A 24,381-nucleotide genomic window follows, 5' to 3' on the forward strand; every position below is an offset into this window, starting at 1 on the left:
TTTTAATACTGTTTGCTTTCTGACTTTAAACTTGTGGAACTTCTGCTAGCTGTGACCTCTGCTGCCTCTGGCATACTCCACAAGTGGTCACTGGAGCTGGGAATCATTCTAGAAAGAAATGGGTCTTTCCTGCTTTCTCTTTCACTTAAACTAGGGAATGTTCTCTTAGTTCCTATAGATCACAGATCACAGGATGTTAGGGGTTGGAAGGGACCTTTGGAGATCTTCCAGTCCAACCCCCTGCCAGAGAAGGACCACAGAATCCAGCACAGGTCACACAGGAACACATCTAGATAGGGCTGCAAACAAACAGGACTCCACAACCTCTCTGGGCAGCCTGCTCCAGGGCTCTGGGACCTTCACAGTGAAGAAGTTCTTCCTCATGTTGAGGTGGAACCTCCTGTGCTGGAGTTTCCACCCACTGCCCCTTGTCCTATCCCAGGGCACAAGTAAGCAGAGGCTGTCCCTGTCCCTTCCTTCCTGACCCCCAGCCCTCAGCTATTGATAGACATTGGTCAGATCCCTCTCAGCCTTCTCCTCTCCAGACTAAACACCCCGAGGGCTCTCAGCCTCTCCTCCCCAGGCAGTGCTGCAGTCCCTTCAGCATCCTTGTAGCCTCCCTTGGACTCTCTCCAGCAGATCCCTGTCCCTCCTGAACTGGGGAGCCCAGAGCTGGATGCAATATTCCAGGTGAGGTCTCAGCAGGGCAGAGTAGAGGGGGAGGAAAACCTCCCTGGATCTGCTGCACAGACTCCTCAATGCCTGCCAGGATCCCCTTGGCTTCTTGTCCCCCAGGGCACATTGCTGTCCCATGCAGAACTTGTTCTCCACCAGCACTCCCAGGTCCTTCTCCACAGGGCTGCTCTCCAGCAGATCACCTCCAGGCCTGTCCTGCTGCAGTTTATTCTTCCTTCCCAGGTGCAGGACTCTTCTTGAACCTCCTTGGGTTCCTCCCTGCCCAGCTCTCAGTCTAAGTCTCCGAATGGCCTCACAGCCTTCAGGTGTCTCAGCCAAGCCTCCCAGTTTGGTATCCTCAGCAGCCTTGCTGAGATGCCTCTGTTGGTGATGTTGTTGCTGGTATATTTTCACTTAAATAGTGTAGGCTGCAATCTCATACCAGAGCCCTTTGTACTGGGGTGCCTGGTAAGATTATGACACAGAAAGGGTGTTTGGAGGCTTTGCTTTGGAATCTCCTGCTTTGCTCTGTAGGTTGGACTCCTGGTTTGAAGAGCCCTCTGGTGTGTTCAAGGTGTGTGCAGCACTGAGGCTGGGCAGTTTGTCACTGGGAGTGATAAAGGCAAAGAGTTGGGCAAAGTGTTGCCTGTTTTCTTCTTCATTTGGGGTTCATCCATGCAATGCTGGGAGTTACCTTTCTGCTTCCCTTCAGAGGAGGAAACCTTGTCAGTGTGAATGGCACTGAATGAAATTTCCTCCCTTAAAAATGTGGAGGGGAGAAGCTTTGTTCCAGCTTTGGTTGAGAAAAAGATCTTCTGTAACTTGGTTCCTCTTGTCCCTCATTCCTGCACATTTATGACATCTTCTAAGGGTGTCAGGGATGGAGAAGTTTAGAGAAGGCTCCGAGGAGACCTTCTTGTGACTTTCCAGTATCTGAAGGGGACTCCAAGAAAGCTGGGGAGGGACTTGTGAGAGTGTCAGGGAGTGATAGGACTGGGGGGAATGGAGCAAAACTAGAAATGGGGAGATTCAGATTGGATGTTAGGAAGAAGTTGTTGCCCATGAGGGTGGTGAGAGACTGGCACAGGTTGCCCAGGGAGGTGGTGGAAGCCTCCTGCCTGGAGGTTTTGGCAGCCAGGCTGGATGTGGCTGTGAGCAACCTGCTGTAGTGTGAGGTGTCCCTGCCCATGGCAGGGGGCTTGGACCTGGATGAGCCATGAGGTCCCTTCCAACCCTGACAATTCTGTGATTCTAAATTCAGACAAATGTGGGGTTTTAAATATTTTAGATGCCTTTTATCTGCAAACCTTTCTGAGTAGTGCCTAATAAGCCTGGGGATTAGCTTCCTCAACAGAATTGCTTGTGACCTTTTCAGCTAGAAAGTGAAGATATGGTAAAAAAAGAGAGAGAAAGAAAGCAGGTACAAGGTAATCTCCTCCTGGGATAGTGTCAGATGCTGGTGCTTTTCACTTGCAAATATGGAACAGAAATCTTTGTTGCTGCATGTTTTCAGAAGGTCTTCATTGAGGGTTCAGAGGGTGTCAGCATATATTTTAATGCTGCAATTATTGGCCAGCTGTGAGCTGGGTTTTAACTTCTGAGATGTCTCTTCTAAACCTAAGCAGTCTGGTTTCTGTTCAAAATGTCTTATTTGTAGGGAGAATAGAACCAGCCCCAGAATCATAGAAAGGTCAAGGCCAGAAAGGACCTCCAAAGGTCCTCCAGTCTGACCTCCCTGCAGTCAGCAGGGACATCCCCAACTAGATCAGATTGCCCTAAGCCCTGTCCAGCCTCACCTTGAATATCTCCAGGGATGGCCTCAACCACCTCCCTGGGCAACCTGTTGCAGTGTTCTACCACCCTAATAGTGCAAAACTTGTTCCTCACATCCAATCTAAATCTGCTCTGTTCTGGTTTGAAGCCATTGCCCCTGGTCCTGTCCCTGCAGGCCTTTGCAAACAGTCTCTCTCCATCCTTCCTGTAGCCCCTTTCGGGTTCTGGCAGGTTGCTATTAGTTCTCCCTGGAGTCTTCTGTTCTCCAGGCTGAACACCCCTAGCTCCCTCAGCCTGTCCTCATAGCAGAGCTGCTCCAACCCCTTGAAAAATGAACTGAAATACAAAGGGGGAGACAATGCATGAGGAAGGTGACCATTTTTAGGCTATCTATCTTCTAAATGCTGAAGTAATCCTGTCCTAAGTGTCTGTGTTTTACTTTGCAGGTCTGAAGGGGAGAGTTCAAGAAGCATCAGGTATGTGTGCATCGCTTTCTTTATCTCTCCAGCTCTCTGTTGTAAGAAAAGACTTCATTTCAAAAGCATGGTTTGGTTGGAAGGCATTGCACTGAAAGAGATTTGCTTTACAAGGTGGGGTTTGTTGGTTGTACTTAGCATGCCATTTGTGTTTGGGATGGAGGAGCTTCTACCCAAGCTCAGGCCTAGATGAGATGACCTTTCCTGAACACTTCTGTCTCCAGTGCGGTTTAAGACTCATGTCTTAGCTTCACTAGTTGGAAGTCCTGTGTAGTTTCCAGTGGTTTGGATTCAGGTGCATGACAAATGGTCATTTGTGCTCCTGGTGAAGCTGCAAGCCAGCTGCCTGCTTTGGGGGGCTGCCTTTGTGTTGAGGAGAAGTCCAGGTGCTCCTCCAGGCTTTCTCAGTTGGTAGCTTGCTCTTCTCTGCTTGACAGCGAGACCCTTGGTTGACTCATGGTTGCATTACTCATTGTGCACTTGGAGGATGTTAGATAGTGGAGAGAATTTTATGTCTCAGAACTTGACTTTTGTCTCGTTTAGTCTTTGCTTCTTGCTTGTTACTGCGAGGGTATTTTTCCCTTTTTTTCTTTAAAGCCTCCATCTCAAAGCTGTTTCTCTGAGTCAACTCTGTAGGGCCTGTAACCATGCTCTAAATGGACTGAAACCTGACAATGACATCTTCCTGTCTGAAAGTCCTCCCAGTTGAGTAGACCATTACAATGGAGTGGATGCCTGGATTCTCCAGGAGCGTGACCACCGAGGGGTGACGGCAAGGTGCTCAATGTTGGCTGTGGGATCACCGTAGTACCCCACAGCTCCTTTGGGGCATTGTCAGGATTTGGGATCTGAAGATGTTGTGGTTTATTTCTTTAAAAACAAACAAACAAAGCCAAGACCTCCACTTGTAGACTCAGAAATGCAGTTCTTAGCCATAGGTCTGCAGGCTGTCCCCAGAACCAGGTGAACTGCAGAAGAATCCGTCGGGTATCGTGGAGCCAGAAGTCTGTAGGAAGTGGGCAAAGACCCTCTGAAATGCTTTTTCCTTGCTGCTGGCTATGGCATTGCCCCGAGTTCTGGGCTCTGCAGGGCAGGCTGGCAGCATGTTTTCAACAGGCAACAACTGAGCTGGACAAAACCACCAGCTGCTGCCCTGCAGGCTGTGCGAAGATGCCTGCGCTTTACTCCTTGGTGGCTTTTGACTCCCAGGAGGGTTTCCAATCCACTGACAAGCTGTGGAAGGACTAATGCTGATTACTCAGAGTAACTCCAGAGGCATGAGTTTACAGAACTGCAACTGAGGTCACATTTTAGCTTGTAGTAGTCTTGGTTTGACCTGTGAGCACTCCTGTGAGATTCTTTTGCCCCAGTGAGGGGCTGGGGGTGTGTGGCATCGCCGCTGCTGGGAAGAGTTGAGTCCATCTCCTGGAGACCATACTTTGAGGTACTTCAGTGGTATGTAGGCACAGCTGCAAGCCACGTACTTCAGCTCTGGTTTGGGTGCTACCTAGCTGCAGTGGTTTGAGCCTTAACTGGGAGTTAAGAGCTCAGATAGGGGCAAGGCTGAGAATCTCTCCTCTGCTGCCCCCTTCCTCCCTCCCAACAGAGAGGGGGAAAAAAAAGGAAAGGGAAGGAGCAAAGAATTTGGAGTAGGCCTGGAAGTAGAGAGGTAAAGAGTTTTCTTTAAACAATAGATATATAACAATAACAGGTAAGGTTCACAAGAGCAAGGAACAAGGATGGATGTGAGGGAAAAAAAACCCCAAGAATACAAAACCAGTCTCTCTCTGAAGAGGCACAGAGGCAGCAGGGAGAAGGATCAGGCCCGACCACGTGGCAGAGGAGCAGGAAGGCAGCCTCAGTAGCTCTTGTGCAAGAGAGGCAGGAGCCAAAAAGGAGAGCTAATGACTCCAGTGCCCTCCCGTTTATACCCTAGCTGGGCAGGGAGGGGGGAGTGGAGCAGACTCAGTTTCCCAGGGGGAAAGGGCCCTGCAGGGAGGGCAAAGCACCCTCAAGCCCTCCCCCCTGTTTTCAGAATGGGCGTTAACACACCACACTAGCCCTTGGCTCTGGCATGCATCTTAATGAGCTGGGGTGGTGTCAGGGTGTGTGCTGTTTTGCTGACAGACCACGGGACTGGGCTGCAAGGCTCCTGAATTATCATTAGGATGTGTTGCCAGGTAAATTCCACACCTCAAAGGAAGAATCTTCTCGGCCCTGGTGTGTCTGGAGACAGTTGCAGTACTGCCCAGGGTATGTGTCTGCTGTATTCCACCTGGATGCATTGCTGTGCAGACTACCCTGGGTGCTGCTGCTTTGGCAGGGGGGTTGGACTGGGTGATCTCTGTAGGTCCCTTCTGACCTCTAATGTACTGTGATATTATGACACTGTATGCAGCCTTTAGGGTTGTGATGGGCAGAATCAGCACCATGTGTTGCCTCTAGAAAGCTGCAGGTAATCATCAGCATGGCTTTTGGAGCACCTATGGAGTCTTCTGGATTGGGGCTGTTGAGTCAATTAGTTCTGGTGTTCAGCATGAACCTGAGTTACTCCAAGACAGTTCCAGACTCTTATGATAGCCTAAAATTAGACTTAACAGATGAGTGCAGGAGCAGGCAGCTTGAGCAGAAGGCACAGCCACGCTGCTCCTGAAATGCTCTTGCAGTTCAGCTCCTCCATCCTCCTCCCCCACTTCAGAGCAGAGGTGAAATGTCACTGGGGATGTGTTTTTATGTCACTACCTGTATAAAACCCTAGCCAGCTTTTGTCTTGTCTCAGGCAAAAAAAGCTCACTTAGCTCCTTAGCTATGTCTAGTGGCTGCTTTTACCTTGTGGTTAATTTGCTTCCTACTGTGTTTTCCTTTCTTTCTGGCAAATGAAGATGAAATGCAATCATCTCAAATGCAGTGATAACGTCAGCCTAGGGATTAGTGCTCAAACCCTGAAGAGAAGAAATCATCATCCCTGCCCACAGGAAGATCAGCAAAATGCCAGCAAATCAGTATGCTGCCCATACTGTGCCAGTGTCTCCTGCCAAAGTGTTCAGCTGGAGTCATGAAATAAAGTATAGGAAGGAGCTGCAAGAGGTGGGAAGCCAGGGATGAAATGGTCTGCCTCAGCAGGGACTGGGCAGGCTTGAGTGAAAGCAAGTGAAGGGCTTATGGTTGTGGTGAAGTTTCTCTACACCTCCCTGAAAGGAGGCAGTGAGGTGTGGGTTGGTTTCTCCTCCCTAGTATCAGGTGATAGACCAAGAGGAAGTGGCCTGAAATTGTGCCAGGGGAGGGTTGGATTGGAAATTGGTAACAATTTCTTTGCTGCAAGAGTGGTCAGGCACTGGCACAGGCTGCCCAGGGAGGTGGTGAAGTCCCCATCCCTGGAAGTGTTCAAGAAACCTCTGGCCATGGCTCTTGGGGCCATCCATAGTGGTGTTGGGTTGATGGTTGGACTGGATGATCTCAGAGGGCTTTTCCAACCCAAGCAATTCTCTGGCTTAATTGACTGTTTGACTGTCACTAGCACTGGCACTGCAAATGAAAGCATCATACTAGATAAATGGTGAGACCTCAGAATCACAGAAACATTCAGGTTGGAAAAGAGCCTCAGGATCACCAAGTCCAATCCAGAACCCTACTCTTCAAGGGTCACCCCCAAACCATAGCCCCAAGCACCACATCACAGTATCACAGTATCACAGAATCACCAAGGTTGGAAGAGACCTCAAAGATCATCAAGTCCAACCTGTCACCACAGACCTCATGACTAAACCATGGCACCAAGTGCCACATCCAATCCCCTCTTGAACACCTCCAGGGACAGTGACTCCACCACCTCCCTGGGCAGCACATCCCAATGGCTAACAACTCTCTCTGTGAAGAACTTTCTCCTCACCTCCAGCCTAAACTTCCCCTGGCACAGCTTGAGACTGTGTCCCCTTGTTCTGGTGCTGGTTGCTAGAGAGAAGAGACCCACCCCTTAAAGCTGCAGCTGCATCCAAACCACCTTTAAACACACCCAGCGCTGGTGACTCCACCGCCTCCCTGGGCAGCACATTCCAATCCCTGACCACTCTTGCTGGGGAAAAATTGTTCCTACTGTCCAGTCTAAGCCTGCCCAGTGACAGCTTGAAGCCATTCCCTCTTGCTCTATCACTAATTACCAGTGAGAGGAGACCAGCACCAACCTCTCCACAATGACCTTTCAGGTAGTTGTAGAGAGCAATGAGATGTAACCATTTCTTTTTTACATCCTTGCTGCCAGCAGATGACTCTGAGATCAGCTGGATGATAGCTTTGCAGATCTTCCTTGCTTTCCAGAAGCCTGTGTCTGTGCCATTTCAGTGCCTCCTTACACAGAAGCCAGATCTTCCTCCCCTGTGCAGTGAATCATAGAATCATAGAATTGTCAGGGTTGGAAGGGACCTCAAGGATCAGCCAGTTCCAACCCCCCTGCCATGGGCAGGGACACCTCACACTACAGCAGGTTGCTCACAGCCACATCCAGCCTGGCTGCAAAAACCTCCAGGCAGGAGGCTTCCACCACCTCCCTGGGCAACCTGTGCCAGTCTCTCACCACCCTCATGGGGAAGAATTTCTTCCTAACATCCAATCTCAATCTCCCCATTTCTAGTTTTGCTCCATTCCCCCCAGTCCTGTCCCTCCCTGACACCCTCAAAAGTCCCTCCCCAGCTTTCTTGGAGCCCCCTTCAGATACTGGAAAGTCACAAGAAGGTCTCCTCAGAGCCTTCTCTTCTCCAGGCTGAACAGCCCCAACTCCCTCAGTCTGTCCTCACAGCAGAGCAGCTCCAGCCCTCTGCTCATCCTCATGGCCCTTCTCTGGACACCTTCCAGCACCTCCAGATCCTTCCTGGCACAGAGGCTCCAGCACTGGGCACAGTGCTCCAGGTGTAGTCTCAGCAGAGTGCAGCAGAGTGGGGGAATCACCTCCCTGGCCCTGCTGGCTATGTTTCTCTTGCTGCAGCACAGGATGTGATTTGCTTTCTGGGCTGCAGGTGTTCACTGCTGGCTCCTGTTGAGCTTCTCATCCACCAGCACCCCCAGGTCCTTTTCTTCAGGACTCCTCTGAAGCCAGTCCATGCCCAGCCTATGTCAGTGGTTGGGATTGCACTGACTGAGATGCAATACCTTGCACTTGGTCTTGTTGAACCTGATGAGGTTGTCATGGGCTCACCTCACCAGCCTGTTATGTCTGCTGCATGGGTTGGGTACCAGCCCAACCACTGCAGGAGCTGCCTTGTATCTTTGTGCTTCCAGCTGTTGTAGAGAAGAAAATGCCTCAGTTTTGAATCCAGTGTGGGGCAGAGCTGGGGCACTGCAGTGACTTGTATAGTAGGTCTGCTCTGAACCAAACTTATCCTTCTGTTTTCCCTCCTAATGTCCTGTCAAACCTGTCAGGCTGTTCTCATCCTCCTTAAACTTGATAATCTTTCTAGGAGGGCCTAGCACTGAAGAGAAGAATTGGGTTTCAAAAGGTCAGACAAATACCTACAGCTGGTGGGGCTTTTGCTTCTGTCTTTATCTTTTCCTCCACCCTCCTCTGGATCCCAAGCTGTGACACTCAGTGGGACTGGGCAGGCCACATGCCTCCACTCCTGGGTCTGGGAATCCTGAGGTTCAGGGTAGTCTCTTGCAGCTGAATGAGTGGAATCAGGCTCCTGCCCAAGAGGCCCTTTGGGAAAGGCTGGATTTGGTTTCATACTGGAGTGGAGTGCCCAAAGCAAGTCAAGCCCTAGAGGCTGATACTCAGTTACTCAGCTGCAAAGGCGATTTCTTTTGTGGCTTTGTTTTCAGTAGCTTTATAGCTTGTCAGAAGGATGACAAACTACCCCAAAGATGTTTTGAGGTGCCCTGAGATGCACTAAACACTGAGCCTGAGTTGCTGCAAGGCAAGGCTGCTGCAGCAAGGCAAGATGTTTCTCAAAAGTGCACTGAAAATGTTCTGACTTGGTTGGTTGGTTGCTTGCTTGCTTTCTCATCATGACAAAAAAAATAGTCACACTACATTAAAGGTTGGAAGAGACCTTCAGAGATCACCCAGTCCAGCCCCCCTGCCAGAGCAGCATCACCCAGGGCAGTCTGCACAGGAATGCAGCCAGGTGAGTTTGGAAAGTCTCCAGAGAAGGAGACTCCACAACCTCTCTGGGCAGCCTGCTCCAAGGCTCTGTCACCCTCACTGTAAAGAAGTTTCTCCTCATGTTGAGCTGAAATCTTCTATGCTCAAGTTTGTTCCTGTTGTTCCTCCTGTTATCACTGTGCACCACCCAAAAGAGCTTGGCCCCCTCCCCTTGACACCCACCCCTCAGCTATTGATAGGCATTGATCAGATCCCCTCTCAGCCTTCTCTTCTCAAGACTAAACAGCCCTAGAGCTCTCAATCTCTTTACACGGGGGAGATGCTCAATGCCCTAAGCATCCTGGTGGCTCAGAATAAATGGTCCCCTTTAGTGCAAGCCCTTCAAATGCTTTGTGCTGCTCATATTGCCATACTCTGCTAAACTTGCTGTGGTTTCCTTCTGGTGAAGGCCATGCAATTTGCAAACCTGTGAAATCTGTTAGGATTGATAAATTGCTTGGAGCACTTTGTGTTCTCAGATGTAATGAACACATACACCATGAGCAATGAACTTGTCAGTGCCGTGGTCCTTTTTAATTTGTTTTGCAAGCCATTTTCATATTCAAGTGCTATGGCCTGACAGTCACAGATCAGGAGCTAGATGCTTGCTATCATCCATCAGATCAAAGTTTGCAAGTGTCTCCAAGTTTAGCAACTAGAAGGTGGTGTTCCTCTCCCTGCTGTGGACCTTGTGTGCTCCATGAACAGAAGGCAACAGAGTAGAGGATTCAAGTAGTGTAGGAGGTGAAGAGGGACCCAAAGGATTGTAGAGTCCTTTGGGTTCCAAGCTAGAGGAGATGAGATTTAGATTAGATGTTAGGAAGAAGTTGTTGCCCATGAGGGTGGTGAGAGACTGGCACAGGTTGCCCAGGGAGGTGGTGGAAGCCTCCTGCCTGGAGGTGTTTGCAGCCAGGCTGGATGTGGCTGTGAGCAACCTGCTGTAGTGTGAGGTGTCGCTGCCCATGGCAGGGGGGTTGGAAGTGGCTGATCCTTGAGGTCCCTTTCAACCCTGGCAATTCTGTGATTCTGTGTTGGAAAAGACCATTTGTATCATCGGGTCCAACCATTCTCCAGCTCTACCAAGGCTGGACACAGTACTCAAGGTGTGGCCTAACCAGTGCTGAGGTTACCTAATGAAGGGTGCAAAGAGGTGTCCAGTGAATGCCCAACCTAACAAAGGCTGCAAAGAGATGTCCTATGAATGCCCAGCCTATTAAAGGATGCAAACAGGTGTCCTGTGAATACTCACCTGATGAAGTACAGAGGGGAGAGCCTGAAGGTTAGCTAACAAAGAGGAAAGTTGAAGTACTGCCTTTGGAGAAAACATCAGCCACATTATGTAGCTGAGCCCAAAGCAAAAGCCTTGGTCTGCATTTCCTTTCAGGATGTCAATAGATGGAGGCCGTGGAAAGCGTTGTGGCCTTGGGGATCATGCAGAAAGGCTAATTTCTTGTAAAGGTGCACATGAGATTAGGTGCAGACGTAATTGTCTCATTTACTCCAGAGCAGGGAGGAGGTGTAGCAGATCAGCTACAGAACAGTGTGGCCAGCAGGAGCAGGGAAGTCATTGTGCCCCTGTACTCTGCACTGGTTAGGCCACACCTGGAGTCCTGTGTCCACTTGTGGGCTCCTCAATTTAAGAAGAACATTGAGATATTTGAAGGTGTCCAGAGAAGGGCAACAAAGCTGGGGAGGGGTCTGGAGCACAGCCCTGTGAGGAGAGGCTGAGGGAGCTGGGGTTGCTTAGCCTGGAGAAGAGGAGGCTCAGGGGAGACCTTCTTGCCCTCTACAGCTCCCTGAAGGGAGGTTGTAGCCAGGTGGGGGTTGGTCTCTTCTCCCAGGTAAGCAGCACCAGAACAAGAGGACACAGTCTCAAGCTGTGCCAGGGGAAGTTTAGGCTCAAGGAGAGAAGAAAGTTCTTCCCAGAAAGAGTAATTGGCCCTTGGGATGTGCTGCCCAGGGAGGTGGTGGAGTCACCATCCCTGGAGGTGTTCAAGAGGGGACTGGATGTGGCACTTGGTGCCATGGTCTAGTAGTCATGAGGTGTTGGGTGACAGGTTGGACTTGATGATCTTTGAGGTCTTTTCCAGTCTTGTTGATTCTATGATTCTGTGCTGTGAGGAGTGGCTGTTAAACAGACCTTGGCAAACTCCAGGAACTGAGCCAGAGAGAAAGTTTAGCAGGAAGCAAAAGTTTTGGGCTTGGGTTGGTTTGGTTTCCTCCGTAAAAATCTGCTTTAAGTGTGTGACTCAGCCAGCTCTCTGGTAGCTTGCAAACTGCAGGGATTGGGGAATTAAAGGACAGGGAGACTTGCAAAACTAATTTTCAAGCCCAAATCTATTGCTTTGCAGTCTAAATGACTCAGTGACTACATATAAAGAGGCCCTTTCCTGGCTGGTTTTAATCATCCCAGAAAGATTTTCCTACAGTTTTATAACCAGTCCTTAAAATGTGCAAAATCGCCACTTCTGACTAATTTAAACCCAAAACAGGGACAAAATTTCCCTCCAGTAGGTTTCTACATAAATGTCAGGCTGACCCTCCATGGTAGATGGGGAGATGATGATGTTCTGGATGTTAAATCAGTTTTATTGTGCTAACAGAAATGGAATGGAAGGGAAGCGGCGGAGATGGCTCCGGAGTTGCCAATGGCTTTAAAATCTCACTGCTTTAATTGGAATGGCAGAATGGGAGGACAGCAATATGTTCATCAGGCTGTCAGAGCTGCTGCTGCTGTGCTGGCTGTAACAGTTAACTCTAGTTGGTCCCAAAAGTAGTGTAAAACATCTACAGAATAGAAGGAGGAGGTTGTAGCCAGGTGGGGATCGGTCTCTTCTGCCAGGCAAGCAGCACCAGAACAAGAGGACACAGTCTCAAGCTGCACCAGGGGAAATTAGGGCTGGAGGTGAGGAGAAAGTTCTTCCCAGAAAGAGAGATTGGCCCTTGATACTATGATACTATGTACTGCCCAGGGAGGTGGAATCCCCATCCCTGGAGGTGTTCAAAAAAGGCTTGGATGCGGCACTTGGTGCCATGGTTTAGTTGTCAGGAGGTGTTAGGTGACAGGTTGGACTTGATGATCTCTGAGGTCCTTTCCAACCTTATTTATTCTATGATTCTATGACAAATGAGTGAAAGCTAAACATTTAAAAGAGAATCATGGAATGTGTCGGCTTGGAAGGGGCCTTAATGATCATCTAGTTCCAGCCCATGGGCCAGGGCAGCTTCCACCAGATCAGGTGCTCAGGGCCCCATCCAACCTGGCCTTGAACGCCTGCAGGAAGCCAAAAAATAACTCCCCCCCCCAAATTCTAAATGTGTGTAATGACCTTGCAGGAGCAAGGGAGGGGAATAGTGAGCTTCTCAAGGTCACATGGATGCAAATGACAGAATCCTGGCATGCCAGCATGGTGGGAGTTGGAAGGGACCTCTGGGGATCACCCAGTCCAAACCCCCTGCTAAAGCAGGGCACCCGCAGCAGCTTGCCCAGGAGCGCAATGGCCAGGGGGGCTGGAATCTCTGCAGAGAAGGAGACTCCACAACCTCTCTGGGCAGCCTGCTCCAGGGCTCCAGCACCCTCACACCAGAGAAGTTTCCCCTCCTGTTCAGATGGAACCTCCTGGGTTCCAGTTTGTGCCTGTTGCTGGGCACCACTGAAAAGAGTCTGAACTTATTGTGGCCTTGCAGTGTCTGTCTGAAGGGGGCTATAAGAAAGCTGGGGAGGGACTTTTTAGGGTTTAGGTTGTTAGCCTGGAGAAGAGCAGCCTGAGAGGGGAACCTTATCAATGTTAATCAATATCTGAGGGGTGGGGGTCAGGATGAAGGTGCCAGGCTCTTTGCAGTGGTGCCCAGTGACAGGAGAAGGAACAATGGCTAGAAGCTGGTACCCAGGAGGTTTCACCTGAGCAGGAGGAGAAACTTCTTTGTTGTGAGGGTGACAGAGCCCTGGAGCAGGCTGCCCAGAGAGGTTGTGGAGCCTCCTTGTGTGGAGTCTTTCAAAACCCACCTGGGTGTGCTCCTGTGTGTGCTCTGGCAGGGGCCTGGGGCTTGATGATCTCTGGAGGTGCCTTCCAACCCCTAAAACGCTGTGATTCTGTGAAGTGCAGGTAGGACTCTGCAATGAGGTTCTGGCTGTGGGTAGTGCATTACACTAATTTTTGGACTTCCAGCTTACTGCCACTGCCTATTTTGTGCTGCAAAGTGGCATCCAGTGTTCCTAAAAGTCGGCTCCCATCCAGGGGGCTGAGGTGGCATGTGCAGGCGTTTTGCCTGAAGTGATTTGCAGTGGCAGCAGGCAGCTGTGATTTGTGTGAGCTCTGGAGAGCAGAGGGTGCTGAGTGCTGTTCTCCTGACGGGCTGGAGGGTGTGGGATTTGCAGTCTCGGGAGGACAGAGCTCTGGAAACACTTTCACTGAATGAATATTGAGTGCAGCTAATTCATGTACAGCTAATTCATGTGCAGCTAATTCTTGGGGGAGTTGTTTCTTCTCCAGAAGCAGTCCCATTGACTGCAGTGCAAGATAAGGCTTGCCAGGGAGCGGTGTGTGGGTGCCCTGACTCAGTCCCATGAATGCTTGTAGTGCCACAGGATTTCTGTGCTCTGTAGAGGAAGTATTTTGCTCCAGTAGTGTGGCCAGCAGGAGAAGGGAAATGATCATGCACTGCTGAGGCCACACCTTGAATACTGGGTTCAGTTTTAGGCCCTTCACTTCAAGAAGGGCACTGAGGTGCTGGAGCAGGTCCAGAGGAGGGCAACAATTCTGGGGAAGGGTCTGGAGAGCAGGGCTGGGGAGGAGCAGCTGAGCGACCTGGGGGTGTTTAGTCTGGAGAAAAGGAAGCTGAGAGGAGATCTCATTGCTCTCAGCTCTCTGAAGGGAGGCTAGAGTGAGGTGGGAGTTTTTCTCTCTCATATCAGGTGATAGGATGAGAGGAACTGGCCTGAAATTGTGTCAGGGGAGGTTTAGGTTGGAGATTAGGAACAATTTCTTTGCTGCAAGAGTGGTCAGGGATGGGAACAGGCTGCCCAGGGAGGTGGAGGAGTCCCCATCCCTGGAAGTGCTCAAGAAACCTGTGGCCATGGGCACCTGGGGACATGGTTTAGTGGCCATGGTGGTGTTGAGTTGAAGGTTGGACTCAGTGATCTTGAAGGTGTCTTCCAACCAGAGCAATTGTGTGATCCTGTATTAGACACTGACAGAGAGGACTTTAGGGCACAGGTACAATGCTTCAGTTCTTATGGAGCAGTCTGCACACTGAGAACTCAATTGAGGGAACTTCCATAGGCTTTCTTCCTGATCTCATTGCTTCATGGAAGCAGTCATGGATGGACTCATTCTATACAACAGGAAAACAAGGCAGCAAACCCCAAATCTATAAAAATCTACCCAAATTTAAAGACCTTTGTTTTAACCTTTTGCCTCTTCAAATCCATATTGTAGGTGGTTTTATGCCTTGGTGTCATTCAGGAATCACCCTTGGATCAGGGACTGACCATGATTTAAGTGCCTGGCTCCTCAGCTGAGCTGTTTGAGTGAGGCTTTTGTTGTAAGTGAATGGAAGATGAAGCAAGCCAACTGTGTCCTGGAGAAACCAGGAACAGAATATTGTGTTAACAAAAACATAAAGGCTAAAGCAACATTTGAGGTTATCACAGAGCAGAAGAAAACTGAATATCCTAAAATGCACTTTATAAATGATGGGGAGCAAGACTAAAGCTTCATTTGTCATGGAAATGCTTCTTAGGAGCTATTGTAAGTAAGCTGGGGTAGTGGGCACTGTGTTTGAGCCTGAGGTGGTGACTGCTGGTTGCTTGCTTCCTGCAGGAGAAGGCTCTGAGGAGACCTTCTTGTGGCCTTCCAGTATCTGAAGGGGGCCCCAAGAAAGCTGGGGAGGGACTTTCGAGGGTGTCAGGGAGGGATAGGACTTGGGGGGGATGGAGCAAAACTAGAAATGGGGAGATTGAGATTGTTAGGAAGAAGTTGTTGCCCATGAGGGTGGTGAGAGACTGGCACAGGTTGCCCAGGGAGGTGGTGGAAGCCTCCTGCCTGGAGGTTTTTGCAGCCAGGCTGGATGTGGCTGTGAGCAACCTGCTGTAGTGTGAGGTGTCCCTGCCCATGGCAGGGGGGTTGGCACTGGCTGATCCTTGAGGTCCCTTCCAACCCTGACAATTCTATGATTCTTGGTCTGCTTTCTGGAGAGAGAGGAAAGTCCATTTCTGTCATGATTTTTATGGGGCTCTCCATAGCTTCTCCTTTGTCAGAGAGCTATCAGAGGCTTCTAACTTGTGGTGGCAATGCAAGAGTGATGTCATATACTCAATACCTCTCTTCTGAAGTGTTGCAGGAGTGCTCTAGAGAATGTTCTATGGATATCTTCAGTCTTTTAGTCTCCTTGGGTGCTTCTATTTATGATAGACTCCAACTTACTTTGATCTTTAAAACTTTAGAAGTGCTGAAGACTGGAGCAAATTACTCCTGGTAAAATGAACCTTGAACTCCACTAAATTGAATCCTTCTTCTCTAGGTACTGTAAACCAGCCTCATGCGTGAATTAAGGTGACATTATTATTCAGTTTTGGGGAAAAAATGTCCCTTTGTACTCCAGCAAGTATCAAAAATCCAGCAAGAAGTCATTTCACTCAGCAGCCTCCTAATCACATAGCATAATAATGGTACAGAAAGTGAGGGAGGTTTGCAGTCTGCAGTGGAGATGAGGATTTCAGCTCACACCTTGTCATTTACAGTGTGCTCAGAATATACTGAGATCAGCTTGGCTAGCCTGAGAGGCCACAGCTCTCTTCTTCCCCATCTCTTCCTTCTGCCTTTGCTTTTGATATGCACTGTTTTGAGCAGCGTGGCTGCAGGTAACCTCCTGGCCAACTCGTGTCTCTGCAACAGCCACAGCAGACTGTGCACTAAAGGAATCCCAGCACAGTGGAGGTTGGAAGGGACCTATGAGGATCATCCAGTCCAGCCTCCTGCTAAAGCAGGGCACCCACAGCAGCTTGCCCAGGATCACAATGGCCAGGAGGGTTGGAATCTCTCCAGAGAAGGAGACTCCACAACCCCCCTGGGCAGCCTGCTCCAGGGCTCTGTCACCCTCACAGGGGAAAAATGTTTCCCTGGTGCAAGACTCTCCCCTTGCCCATGTTGAACTTCATTCTGTTTCTCCCTGCCCAACTCTCAGCCTGTCTAAGTCTGGCTGAAGGACAGCCAAACCTTCTGGTGAGTAAGAATAGAATAGAATAGAATAGACTAGACTAGACTAGACTAGACTAGACTAGAATAGAATAGAATAGAATAGAATAGAATAGAATAGAATAGAATAGAATAGAATAGAATAGAATAGAATAGAATAGAATAGAATAAGTTGGAAAATACCTTCCAGATTATCAAGTCCAACCTATCACCCAACACCATCTAATCAACTAAACCATGGCACCAAGTGCCTCATCCAGTCTCTTCCTAAACACCTCCAGGGATGGGGACTCCACCACCTCCCTGGGCAGCACATCCCAAGGGCCAATCTCTCTTGCTGGGAAGAACTTCTTCCTCACCTCCAGCCTGAACCTCCCCTGGCACAGCTTGAGACTGTGTCCTCTTGTTCTGGTGCTGGCTGCCTGGGAGAAGAGACCAACCCCCACCTGGCTACAGCCTCCCTTCAGGGAGTTGTAGAGTGCAAGAAGGTCTCCCCTGAGCCTCCTCTTCTCCAGGCTAAGCAACCCCAGCTCCCTCAGCCTCTCCTCACAGGGCTGTGCTCCAGACCCCTCCCCAGCTTTGTTGCCCTTCTCTGGACACCTTCCAGCAAGTCAAGATCTTTCCTAAACTGAGGAGCCCAGAAATGGACACAGGACTCAAGGTGTGGCCTAACCAGTGCTGAGCACAGGGCACAATGACTTCCCTGCTCCTGCTGGCCACGCTGTTCCTGATACAGGCCAGGATGCCATTGGCCTTCTTGGCCCCCTGGGCACACTGCTGGCTCATGTTCCATGAAGCAAACAATGTTCCTGTGATTTACTCTAGGACATTTTTTAAGACAGTTTCTAGTCATTCTCAAGCATATCCCAGGGTAGAAGAAGGACCTGGAGCCATGATTTTGTATAACTGTGGCATGAGGACTGGGACCTCCCTGAAAATAAGGAAGCAGGACCCCATAGCACAGATGCTGAGAACAGGCAGCCTTGCTGGGTTGTGCTAGCAAAAGAGCCCTGCTTGCTTCTGATGAAAGCCAGGACTTCCACAAGGGTGTCCAGCATCTCTTCTCAACAAGCCTGCAGCTGGGGAAGGAGATTCAGCTGGCACTTGCATTACAGCACTGGTGTTTAGGCATTGCAAGGACTGTATCCTCGCACGACAGCAGGTACATTTGCTTCCCTCAGGCACTGAGAAATGACTCATCTGCTGAAGCAAAGGCTTGAAAGGACTCTCTCCCACGTGCTTGGTCTTTATAAAAAGGAAAGGGATTGGCAGAAAATGTGGGTCCTATACAGCAAGGGCAGGAAGAGATGGAAGTGAATCTGATGGCACCAGCCCTGGAGCTACAGCCGAGTCAGAATCAGCTGCTTAAAGAAAGGACTGAGCAAGAGCAGCTCCCTCCCTGTGCACCACTTTGTCATCACCACACAGCACACAAGCAGTAAGCACTTGCAGGGACAGGCCTGCTTCAGGGACTCATCTTGCTCTAATAAAATCTCCTGATGGAGAGCAGTGAAGAGGAAAAGGACCTGGGGGTCCTAGTGGATGGGAGGTTGACCATGAGGCTGCAATGTGCTCTGGTGGCCATGACAGCCAGTGCCATCCTGGGGTGGATCACAAGGGCTGTGGTGAGTAGGTTGAGAGAGGTTCTTCTACCCCTCTGCTCTGCCCTGCTGAGGCCACATCTGGAATATTGTGTCCAGTTCTGGGCCTCTCAGTTCAGGAAAAAGCTCAAAGAACTGCTTGAAAGAGTCCAGCACAGAGCCACAAAGATGCTGCAGGCAGTGGAAGATCTTCCTCAGGAGGAGAGGCTGAGGGAGCTGAGGGCTCTGTAGCTTGGAGAGGAGGAGCCTGAGGGTGACCTCATTGCTGTTGCTAAAGATGTGTAGGGTGAGTGCCCAGAGGCTGGAGCCAGGCTCTGCTGGGTGCTGCCCAATGCCAGCACAGGGGGCAGTGGTGGAAGTTAAGGCAGAGGAAGTTCCAAGGAAACTGGAGGAAAAATGTTTTCCCTGTGTGGGTGACAGAGCCCTGGCACAGGCTACCCAGGGGGGGTGTGGAGTCTCCCTCTCTGGAGATACTCAAAACCTGCCTGGATGTGCTCCTGTGTGATCTGTTCTAGATGTCTCTGCTCTGGCAGGGGGTTTGGACTGGGTGATCTTTTGAGGTCCCTTCCAACCCTTTAGATTCTGTGATTGTGTGATACTCCCTGAGGAGCAAAGCCTTTGCTCTTGGGGAACTACATTCCAGTAACATAGGTGGTCTGAGAGAACGTAATGCACTTTATTGGTCTGAGTGTCTACTAGTCAGGGTTTAAACTGAACTGAAACAAAAATCATCTGCATGTACATGTCTGTGTTTGACTAGAGGTCCATCATCCCTTTCAGAAGCAGTCCTGTGCTATAATAATATTAAACATACAGAATCACAGAAGGAAAAGCCCTTTCAGATCACCCACTCCAACCATTCTTTAATTCTGCCAAGGCTGGGGTTAAACCATAGCCCTCAGCACCACAGCTCTGCCTCTCTGAAACACCTCCAGGGATGGAGATTCAGCCACCTCCCTGGGCAGCCAGTGCCAGTGTGTTGAGAACCCTTTCAGGGAAGAAGTCTCTACTCATGTCAGGCTGGATGTGAGGAGGAAGTTATTCCCCATGAGAGAGGTGAAGCCCTGGAATGGGCTGTCCAGGGAGGTGGTTGGGGCCCCATCCCTGGGGGTATTTAAGCCCAGGCTGGCTGAGGCTCTGGCCAGCCTGATCTAGTGTGGGGTGTCTCTGCCCATGGCAGGGGGGTTGGAACTAGCTGATCCTTGTGGTCCCTTCCAACCCTGACTGATACTATGATGCTATGGCCAACCTAAACCTTCTGTGGTGCAACTTGGGACCATTTCCTATTATCCTGTCACTTGTTACTAGGGAGAAGAGACCAACCAGTGTGCAGTGACTAAAGTATTAAAGAACTCCAGGAAAACTTTGAGTGCTTAAGGAATTTAAATGCATATTATTCCATGTGCCTTAATCATTGTGAACAGAAGAGGCTTTTAATTTCCTGTTGCAGTTCCGTAGTAGATGCTGCCATATGTTTATGTTGGTGGCATTGTGTAGGCAGAAGGAGTGGGAGATTAGCATATTTCCTTTATTTTTTTAATTGAATTAATTGTGTAATAAAAGCAGAGAACACATGCTGGGGAAGGGAAGCTGAGGAAGCCAGAGGTCAAGTTCAAGGATAACTCATCAATTCAACCCGTGGTGTCTACATCTTAGAGACATCCAGGCAGTTGTTGGACAAGCTGACTGACAGACCTAATGCAAGAGGTGCAGGATCATTCTCCTGACCTTCAGCCTGGTATAGAATAGAGAATAGAATAGAATAGAATAGAATAGAATAGAATAGAATAGAATAGAATAGAATAGAGTAGAGTAGAGTAGAATAGAATAGACCAGACCATACCAGGTGGGAAGAGACCTTTGAGATCATCAAGTCCAGCCTATCATCCAACACCATCTGATCAACTAAACCGTGCAACCAAGCACCCTATCAAGTCTCCTCCTCAACACCTCCAGGGACAGTGACTCCACCACCTCCCTGGGCAGCACATTCCAATGGCCAATTACTCTTTCTGGGAAGAACTTCTTCCTAGTATCTAGCTTAAATCTCCCCTGGCACAGCTTGAGACTGTGTCCTCTTGTTCTGGTGCTGGCTGCCTGGGAGAAGAGACCAACTCCCACCTGGCTGTCTACAACACCCCTCAGGGAGTTGTAGACAGCAATAAGGTCTCCTCTGAGCCTTCTCTTCTCCAGGCTAAGCAACCCCAGCTCCCTCAGCCTCTCCTCAGCTGAGCTGGTCTGGCAATTTTATGCCAGAGGGGAATTCTGGCCTCTTCCAATTCTGGCCAATGGCATCCTGGCCTGCATGAGGAATAGTGTGGCCAGCAGGAGCAGGGAAGTCATTGTGCCCTGTACTCTGCATTGGTTAGGCCACACCTTGAGTCCTGTGTCCAGTTCTGGGCTCCTCAGTTTAGGAAGGACATCGAGACACTTGAAGGTGTCCAGAGAAGGGCAATGAGGCTGGGGAGAGGCCTTGAGCACAGCCCTGGGAGGAGAGGCTGAGGGAGCTGGGGTTGCTTAGCCTGGAGAAGAGGAGGCTCAGGGGTGACCTCATTGCTCTCTACAACTACTTGAAGAGACGTTGTAGCCAGGAGGGGGTTGATCTCTTCTCCCAGGCAAGCAGCAGCAGAAGAGGAGGACACAGTCTCAAGCTGTGCCAGGAGAGGTTTAGGCTGGAGGTCAGGAGAAAGTTCTTCACTGAGCGAGTCATTCGTCACTGGGATGTGCTGCTCAGGGAGGTGGTGGAGTCACCATCCCTGGAGGTGTTCAAGAGGGGATTGGATGTGGCACTTGGTGCCCTGGTCTAGTCATGAGGTCTGTGGTGACAGGTTGGACTTGATGATCTTTGAGGTCTCTTCCAACCTTGGTGATACTGTGACTGTAATTTCACCCCACTACAACCACTGGCAGTGTGGCACAGAAAGCCAAATGCCACTCCAGTGTGCAGAGCTGGCAATCCTTTCTTCCTGCAGGTGAAGAGGGGCAGGCTTCCACACCTGCTCTGTAAAGCAGGCTGGCAGCTGGCCTCTCGTTGCTCTGCTGCTGTTTTACATCTTTCACCATTCATGCCTAACCTAAGCCATTACCAACCTGAAGCTTTTATGGAGGCCTTTTCATCTGGCTCAGTAATGAGCATTTTAATTATCACTTGGAAGACAAAGATCCTGCTGCTGTTTCTTGGTCAAAGTAGGGCAGTACTGCAGGGTTAGGATTAAGATGAGAACCATAAAAGCTGATTTCATTTTTTTCAATTCAATTTTGTTTTCCACTTGGCCTGTGGCAAAATCTGCTCCCTAAAAGGGTGTAGGGAGTTGTCAGACAGTGGATAATTAAGTTGTGGAAGGAGGATGGAAAGGTCCAGTAAGGGTTTTATGCAAGCTGATGACTAAATGGTTCTTTATTCAGGGAGGATGAGGTGAGTCTTAAAGCTTGTCTGCTCTCAGTGCCTGTTACAAGTGAATCACAGACTCACAGAATCAACCAGCTGGGAAAAGACCTCAGAGACCATCAAGTCCAACCTATTACCTATTGCCTAACACCTCCTGACAACTGAACCATGGCACCAAGTGCCACATCCAATCCCTTTCTGAACACATCCATGGACAGCACATCCCAGTAGCCTGTTACTCTTCTGGGAAGAACTTTCTCCTCACCTCCAGCCTAAAGTTCCCCTGGCACAGCTTGAGACTGTGTCCTCTTGTTCTGGTGCTGGTTGCCTGGGAGAAGAGACCAACCCCCACCTGGCTGCAACCTCCCTTCAGGGAGTTGTAGAGAGCAATAAGGTCACCCCTGAGCCTCCTCTTCTCCAGGCTAAACAATTCCAACTCCCTCAGCCTCTCCTCACAGGGCTGTGCTCCCAAGTGAAAAGTATTAGCTGCTAAAATGATGTGAGTACAGAGTAAGTGCCCTTAACCAAACCTGCTGAAGAGCAGTTTGAATTTCTGTCCTGACTTTCACAAGGTAAAACCTGGCCTCTTGTCAGAGCTTTTCTGAACACTTGAGAAAAGTAACATAAGATGAGCAGGAAATTTCCTCTTCAAGAAGTTAGCAACTGGGCAGTCTTGCAGTGATCTCCAAGGGCTGTTTCTAGGTAGTGATCTTATTAGTCTAATAAACAAATTCATTATTCCTTCTGTAAGCTCTCAGAGTGGATATCAGACCTCTGGCTTAGAAGTACAGAATCATTAAGGTTGGAGGAGATCTCTAAGATCATCAGTCCAACAATCAACCCAACACCACCATGGCCATTAAACCACAGTACCACAGAATCACCAAGGTTGGAAGAGACCTCAAAGATCCTTGAGTCCAACCTGTCACCACAGACCTCATGAATAGACCATGGCACCAAGTGCCACATCCAGTCCCCTCTTGAACACCTCCAGGGATGGTGACTCCACCACCTTCCTGGGCAACCTCTTCCAAACCCTGACCACTCTTGCAGCACAGAAAGGTTTCCTCATCTCCATCCTAAACCTGTTTCCTGTATCACTGCAGTACCAAAGGAACTGTCCTGCCTGTGCAGGCAAACACCTGGCAAAGCTGCATCAATTCCTTGCAGCAGTGAAGAATTCTCCTTCAAAAATGCAAGCTGGTGATTGATGCTCCTGTTGGGGGGAGGAGGAGCTTGGGAAACTAGTTTTCCAAGTTAAGGAGTTGTAGCTGTTAGCTCTGCCTTGCTTTGCAGCAGATGGAGCAGACACACAGTGCCTTTTGACATTAAAAATTCATGTGTGCTGAACTGATTCATCAATGAACTTGTGGTGAAAACCCAGACTGCCATTGGTATTTTAAAGGATAATGTAGTGTGGGTTTGCTTTTTGGAAGCCCAGGAAATGAAAGCAGGAGTGCTGGAATGGGTTAGCTTGTTTTATAGGGGGAGGATATACATAGGGCTCCAGGTTTAGACTATTTCTTTAAGTGTGGTTGTGCCACTTGGTTCACTTTGTTCTTTTGCATGCAAACTTCCTCAAAATGTGCTTATTGTGAGTCAGCAGAAAAAGAACAGACAGTAACCAGGAGCCAAGCATTCAGAAATACTTTATGACAGTGAAACAACCTCTATGCAGATCACAGAATGCCAGCATGGTGGGGCTTGGAAGGGACCTCTGGAGATCATCCAGTTCAACCCCCTGCTAAAGCAGGGCACCCACAGCAGCTTGCACAGGAGCACAATGGCCAGGGGAGTTTGGAATCTCTCCAGAAAAGGAGACACCACAATCTCTCTGTGCAGCCTTCTCCAGGGCTTCAGCACCCTCACAACAAAAAACTTTCTTCTCCTGTTCAGATGGAACCTCCTGGGTTCCAGTTTGTGCTCACTGCCCCTTGTCCTGTTACTGTGCACCACCGAGTCTGGCCCCATCCTCTTGCCCCCCACCCTTTAGCTCTTGCTGAGCATTGCTCAGATCCCCTCTGGGCCTGCTCTTCTCCAGGCTCTCAGCCCCAGGGCTCTCAGCCTTTGCCCCTTGCAGGGCTGCTCCAGGCCCCTCAGCAGCTTTGCAGCCTTTGCTGGACTGTCACCAGTCAGGTCTGGAAACGTGCATGGCCCTAACACCGCATCAGGAGTAGGTGATGGAGGCTCACTGAGGCATGGAGAAGGGAGGAAGAAAGTAGGTCCTTTGGTCTTTTGGGAGAGGTCTGTGGAAGCCATAGTTCAACTCCAGTCTTCTTTGAGTGTCTCCCATAGAACTTTCCTGGAAGCCAGTGAACAGCAAACAGCAGTAGAAAAAGCAAAAGTGACAGTGACTTCAAACAGGCTCCTAAGTGCCATTTTCTGTACAAAATAGTGACAAATGCCTTGAGATAAGAGAAGGCTTAGTGCATTTGAATGTATTTATAATTAATAAATCAACATTCTGTGATTCTATCATCTCTTCAGTGCTCTTCTCAGTTGCACCCTGGGATAGGACAAGGGGCAATGGATAGAAACTGCAGCACAGGAGGTTCCACCTCACCATGAGGAAGAACTTGACTGTGAGGGTCCCAGAGCCCTGGAACAGGCTGCCCAGAGAGGTTGTGGAGTCTCCTTCTCTGCAGCCTTTCCAGCCCTGTCTGGATGTGTTCCTATGTGACTTCTGCTGGCTTCTATGGTGCTACTCTGGCAGGGGGGTTGGACTTGATGACCCTTCAAACCCCTAACATGCTCTGATCCTGTGACCTCCTTTGCAAGGTGGATGGAGGCAGCTGTGACGTGAATGATGACAATGTGGCTGCCCATTAGGAAGTCCTTTCTAAATTCTCTTCTTCCGTGGGCTTGACCAAACAGTCTGGGGCCACATGTGGTGCAAATTTAGGCTGTTCAATGCATCTTGCAGTTTTGCTGCCTACTAAACTCAGCCTTGTCTCCAAATATTGCCTAAGCTGCACGTAAGCCACATTTGCATCGCGAGATCCCCTTCTCATTGCACCACCGTCGGCCTGCAGAGCCGTAAACACTGATACTCAGCCTGTAATTAAGAATCCTTCCTGTTAGTGAGGCTTGGCATTGAAATGAGGGCAACACAGAGCCAAATCCTGCTTTTGTAGACACTTTT

The 24,381-nt window shown here is 49.6% G+C and overlaps 1 protein-coding gene across 4 annotated transcripts in view; it reads left to right on the top strand.

The window, feature by feature from the left end:
• The window catches only part of IQSEC1 (IQ motif and Sec7 domain ArfGEF 1), a 511,294-nt gene that overhangs the window by 112,438 nt on the left and 374,475 nt on the right, over positions 1–24,381 (top strand). For all 4 annotated transcript variants that reach the window (XM_068162621.1, XM_068162627.1, XM_068162622.1 and 1 more), the window contains exon 2: positions 2,895–2,924. In XM_068162621.1, coding sequence (XP_068018722.1) covers positions 2,895–2,924 — 30 coding nt within the window. The remainder of the gene's footprint in view (positions 1–2,894; positions 2,925–24,381) is intronic.

Source organism: Melanerpes formicivorus, unplaced genomic scaffold, assembly GCF_026170545.1.
Source record: "Melanerpes formicivorus ecotype bairdi unplaced genomic scaffold, bMelFor1.0.p_v2 SCAF_66, whole genome shotgun sequence".
In the NCBI taxonomy this organism is placed as follows: Eukaryota; Metazoa; Chordata; class Aves; order Piciformes; family Picidae; genus Melanerpes; species Melanerpes formicivorus.